The sequence below is a fragment of the Elgaria multicarinata genome, chromosome 5 (assembly GCF_023053635.1).
Source record: "Elgaria multicarinata webbii isolate HBS135686 ecotype San Diego chromosome 5, rElgMul1.1.pri, whole genome shotgun sequence".
Lineage (NCBI taxonomy): Eukaryota > Metazoa > Chordata > Lepidosauria > Squamata > Anguidae > Elgaria > Elgaria multicarinata.
The window spans coordinates 68,254,325-68,260,324 of NC_086175.1; the positions used below are offsets into that span (position 1 = coordinate 68,254,325).

The following is a 6,000-nucleotide window of genomic DNA, read 5'->3' on the forward strand; positions in this document are numbered from 1 at the left end:
GGATCTTTATTAGATTTCTTCTGCTCCCTGAAGCAAACGTGTGGGTTTGAAAACTTAAAGCTTTGTAGCATAAGTTATTTGGGGGCAAGAAGTGGACCAGAAGCTCAATATTGGAAGGATTGTTGCCCCAGAGGCCAAGAGAGATATGTTATTTTACTCAAATAATGTGCATCTGTACTCCTTCCTCTCCCACCCTCTCCCACACATCTCAGCACTGCTTGCTGCCATTTTGTTCCACGTTGCTTACACGGTAATGTAAATCTCTTAGTTTATTATCTACATAATGTAACTAATGCCTATCTAGGACTAAGCTTTGAGTGGAGGTTTAGAGATCCTGTGATTTTTCTTTTCTAATTTCAATTGGTACTACAACTTAGTTTTGTCTCCTTTTTATGTCCAACAGGTGGAGGTCTTCAATTTGCTTTATGTCACAAATGAGAGCAATTCTCGGAAAACTTACGTTGTACATTGCCTAGACTGTGCACGAAAGATAAGTGGGAACCTGGAAAACTTTGTGGTGCTAGAACAGTACAAAATGGAGGAACTGATGCAAATCTATGACCAATTTACATTAGTAAGTGAAGTTGTTTTTGTGAGGATAAAATATGTCACAACATAAGAATAGTTCGGTTATATTGGTTGAACTAGAGTTGTCGAAATGTATGTTCTACTTTTCAAGAGAAAAAAGTGCCCTGGTCATATATTATAATTGTAGCTTCAGGCGAATAGATAAAAAGCTGCACAGTATAATATAGTATAAGAAAATCATACTTTTTGAGGGTAGTACAGATTTCTTACATTTATTTTACTACTAAGCAGCAGACTTCAGAGAAAGTATAGGACATTAGCTGTGCCAGGTCATCTGATGCCCAGATGACCTGGCACAGGTTCTCTTCCAGCAAAGCAAATGGGTTCCTTGAATCCCCAGCTGATGAGCTGGGAATTCAATCCTAGTGAACAGATTGTCTAGCATTTAATGTGAATCGTGGCTTGCACAATTGCTCTCATAAGAAGCCCCAGCGATACAATCCAGGTTCCCCTTTTATAGTCAGCAGACAGTGTGAGTGGCCCCCCTTATCATATACAGAAAAAGATTCCACTAAGGTGGGAGGAAGGATGAGCCACTATAATCTACTATATGTAGAACATGCAAATGGGGCTCAAGCATGAAACAATCCTAAGAGAACTGGGAAGTGTGTTGAGTTTAAATCAGGCTCTTAACGGGGTGTTCTCAGTAAAGGAATCTTTATTTTAGAATTTACTCTCTTTGTTGCTACTTGGGTTTGGTGACTTTCTCACTCATTTAAATACTCAAGTAATACAGTAGAATGTTCAATAGGGGGGAAAAGCCTATACATAAATGTTCAGGGCCATGGATTGAGTAAGCATAGTTGTTATATGAGGGGGGAGGAAGAATCTGTTGAATTTTTATCTTACTTAAATCAGGGTTTCTAAGTTATAAAGTCTGAATTTGTAGAGGGAGAACAAACAAGCATTGGATACAAGTTGGGAGAAACAGGCAGCTTCCTAGCCTTACTTTGGTCTTGGAATGACATAGAACCAGTAGCTTGAGAGACTTCAATTACGACAATTTAATATAACTTGGTTTATGTGGTACCAATTTGGTACCTTTATAAGGCAACCCAATATTAAAGAACAAGGAACTAGGCCCCTCGCATGGTTTAAAAGGGTGGTAGCAGACTCTACAGACACAGAAAGGGGATTAATTTTCACAATTTAGAACATCTTACTGAGTACAGGTACGGGCTCTATGAATAACCTAAAGAGTGTATGGGAAAGAGACTGGAATACTGACATATAAGAGGATGAATGGTCTTCTCTTTGGACTCAGTTCCTTTATAATTCCACGTCAGCCATGTTTCAAGAAATATCGATAAAAATAGCTCAGAAGTGGTATCTCACCCCTTTGAGGATTTCTTATAATGCCCAGGAATAGTTCCTCTAAATGTTGGCAGGGATGTGATATGGTGGGGTCTTTTCGACATTTGTGGTGGGACTGTAAAAAAAGGCCTAATTTTTGGGACCACATCTTTTTGGAAATTTCAAGCATAATGGGAATAACTATAACCAAAACTCCATAATTGGTGCTTTTAAACTTATTCCATGGACAGCATAAAGACCTATTACATATGGAATTGGTGGGATATCTTTTAATAGCAGCATGAGTGTTTATTGCCAGATATTGGAAAGATTTACAAGAAATTTCAGTAACTAAGTGGTATAATGAAGTATGTGAATTAGCGCTAATAGAAAAATTGACTCAAAAGTTATGCATAGCAAAAGGACAGAAGGAAATACATACTCATGCTGCACAGTGGGGGACTTGTATCACATATATGAATAAAGATAGTAATACACATTTAGTTCTAAAAGACTTCAGTAATATTTGGTTTACTTAAACTATAAACCTCTTTTAAACACAATGTCTATTTTTATATTTGTATTTGTAATATCCCCCTAAGATTTTTATTCATCTTTCATGATTATGTTCTGTACTAAATCACCATGTGTTGTTTGAATTACTGTAGCATTTTTATTCTTTCCTTTCCCCCCCCTTTTTCTTTTATCTTTCCCTAATTCTTGGGGGGGGGGGTCCCTATATGATAGATTTGTTGTTCACTTATTGTATTTCATGTATATTGCTAGAATTTTTAAAAAGAAATGACATAGATAGGAAAATAACACTGAAAGGAAATAATGAGCCCTGTGTTGATTCTGATTGGAAAGTTAAACACTAGGGCTTGGATACGAAGTTGCTCCTCTGTTCGCAAAACCACCCTTCCAACTCTGCTCCATCTGTAGCCCCCTGTACAATATCTCACACTATTTCAAAGAGTCCACCAACCCTCAGGAGCAGATTTTCAAGGATTTCAGGAAGCTGCAGGGATAGACAGGAAAGTCCCATTCCGTAAATGTAAGCTCTGTTCTATTGACCGAAGAAGAGTTGGGAACTAAGACAATGGGCTGATTTGCACAATAGCCGCAGCCCACTGTGGCTTATTTAAGCCACAATGGGTTGCAGCACTTTCCAGCAGCTATTTTGAATATTTGAGCCACTGTTGGCAGGCACCGTGGCTTATCATGTCATCCAAACCTGGCAAGAGTGGGTTGTTGGTATGGTTAACAAACCACCCACAACCCATGATCTGTTTTAGGGTTTTGGGTGACTTGTTAACAATTTATTTATTTATTTATTACATGTTTATACTGCTCAATAACCGAAGCTCTCTGGGCAGTTCACAAAAATTAAAATCATAATAAAACAACCAACAGGTTAAAAACACAAAAAGTACTGTATACTTTTATACAGTATAAAAATGCCAACAGCCCACCCTCACCAGGTTTGGATGATACAATAAGCCACGGCAACTGCCTGCCACAGCAATGGCCTGCCATGGCTTGAATATTCAGAATGGCTGCTGGGACACACCACAACCCACCATGGCTTAAATAAGGCATGGTAGGTTGTGGTGATCATGTGAACCGGGTCATTGTGTGATTATTAGATTTTGAAAGGGTGTCTTCAATAGAACTGAAGAGTAAGGGCAGGCCGAGATTTATCAATATAAAAGCTTGAAAATTCCTTTAAATAATTAAAGGGGCTTTAAATAATTTCCTTGAATAAGAAAATGTATACTGTAGCAGCATCCAGTATATATAAAGAAGCCACAAATGTGTCAGTTAACTTCCAGTCAACACCAACATCTGTGGACTGGACAACAATCCTTTCTGAAGAAAGACACAATAAATATCAATTTTTAAAGGGTAATTAATGTGATGTGTTTTCTCTTTTTTCAGGCACCTCCATTGCCATCATCTTCATCTTGACATTTTTCCAAGGACATTTACATAAAAACTTTTCTGATATTCAGGAAGTGACCCAGTTCTGCACCACTGATTTTTGTAGCGATCCCATAAGGCTGCTGGCTGAAAGCTGTGTCTATGCAACCTTCCAAGTGCGGAGTGTCAACCAACTGGACAGGAGAGAGCACAGCTCCTACTCCAGAATTTAAAATATAGAAAGCTCATTCAGCTGAATTTTAAAAATAAATTCCACGTTTTGTATATATCTGACAAAACTGGCACCATTATACAGACTACTGACTTGAAGACCACCTCTTTTGTATTTCTCTGTTTCTGGGCTGATGAATTGGTTTCATCTATTTCCCCCCACCCCTTCAGAGTTTTTTCTTGGAAAAGTACTAGCGTAGCTGGTCATTTCTTTGTAAGGTAGTTAGAATTTTAAGTCTTTCTTTGGGCTACACTTTTTTTTTTATGTGAAAGGTTAGGTGATACTTTTTTTTTACTGCTTTTATGTTATTCTGTCTTGTTTTGAAACCATGATGGTTACTTTTTGTTTCCTAAATAAAATTTTAAAAAATTAACAGCCAAGTCACAAAGATAAATGGGTTGCACATAGACTAAAGAATAAACTTCAGATTTGTGATTTTGTTTCTAATCTTGATGTAAATTTACACTATTTATAAATACATATTTATTGCTTGAAAATATTTGTGAATGGAATGCTGTTATTTTTTCCAGATTACCTGCCATTGAAATTTTAAGGAGTTCTGTAATTTCAAACATTACTCCTATTACATTTTCTATATGTAAATAAAACTGCTTAGCATTGTACAGAAACTTTTATTAAAATTGTTTAATGTTTAAAGTTTTTGTATTGTTTGAGTTTTAAAAAGAATTTATGTACATTGCCCCGTTTTTGTTGATTTTTTTGAATCTGGTTATATATATTTTATATATACTCTTGTGCGTGTGTATATATATAATATATATAGAAAACTGAATATAAATATATGTATAAAGAATTAGAGCCTAAATTTTTCTCGTTTTTAAGTTTTACATCTATGGTAGATTTGAGGTGTCTACTGTAAAGTATTGCTTACAAAAGTATGATTATTTTTTAAAAATATATATGGTATGTATCCTCAAGATATGATATGTCCTTCAGACTGGTTTATTGTTAAATTGCACTTCTTGCAATTACAGACAAATAGCTGATGCCAAATTGTAATACTAAGAAATAAGAAATAACTTAGCTAACAGCTCCAAAAAAAGTATATCATTTTAATAGGATTTTGAAGATAAAATTTAGATACCTTGAAATTTAGCAAGGAATGATAAAGGAAATAGAGTTTTGATGAAAATGGTATCTTAGAACACAACCAAAACAAGATTTGTACATTCCAGTTTTTAGCAAGCGTATGACTTTTTTTGGCAAGCGTATGGCTGCATTGTCTTAAGTACAAATCATGCTATATTTCTGCTTATTTTGTAATTCAAATTCATTGATAAATTTTTTAAGCATTAGAGTCCTTTAGGACGTCTTATTTGTTTGACGTTTAAAGTTAATTATAACATTTCATTTTATTAAGTTGCTCCCGTACTTTCTCAGCTGTTACATGGAAACACATTAAATCTAAAATCCAAGATCTTGATTCATCCTAGTGGATTAGTTTACTGATTCATAAAGTTCTGCATGGAATGAACTGCTAATTGTAACTTCCATAGGTGTGGTATTATGTTTCATGCTGCTGAAACAAAGCATCAAAAGTTGTTCCATTAACAGTTTTTAAATTGTACAGGAAAGTGTTTCTCCTCAACAGTGGGAAAGGGAAAAAGTTATTTGATTGAAAACCAGAGTTAACATACATGAATGTTTCAGATACAATAATACTAGTACCAACTTAGAACACAGAAAACACTTTAGAGGATAGAATTGGGTACCAACGCTTCCCTCCAGTCTCCCATAAGTACACGTGTTGGGACCATTCACTAATCACATTGAAAATTCAAGCAAATCTGATTTTATGTTTTCTGGTGGAGGAGGTAGGGCAGCTTATTTCCGGATATCCAAGAGCAGTACTGTTCTCTTGAGTAGGGAGAATTCTTACTGTTCTAGTAATTAATTTTTCAGAACCAATAAAAGAGTGATCCAATGCCCATGTAACTGTTCTGCAC

At 35.6% G+C, this 6,000-nt stretch overlaps 1 protein-coding gene across 2 annotated transcripts in view; it reads left to right on the forward strand.

Moving 5' to 3' along the window:
* Positions 1-5,351, forward strand: part of KDM6A (lysine demethylase 6A) — a 114,552-nt gene extending 109,201 nt beyond the window's left edge. For both annotated transcript variants that reach the window (XM_063126556.1, XM_063126557.1), the window contains 2 exons: positions 404-574; positions 3,820-5,351. In XM_063126556.1, coding sequence (XP_062982626.1) covers positions 404-574; positions 3,820-3,849 — 201 coding nt within the window. In that variant the 3' untranslated portion in view covers positions 3,850-5,351. The remainder of the gene's footprint in view (positions 1-403; positions 575-3,819) is intronic.
* The last annotated feature ends 649 nt before the right edge of the window (positions 5,352-6,000 follow it).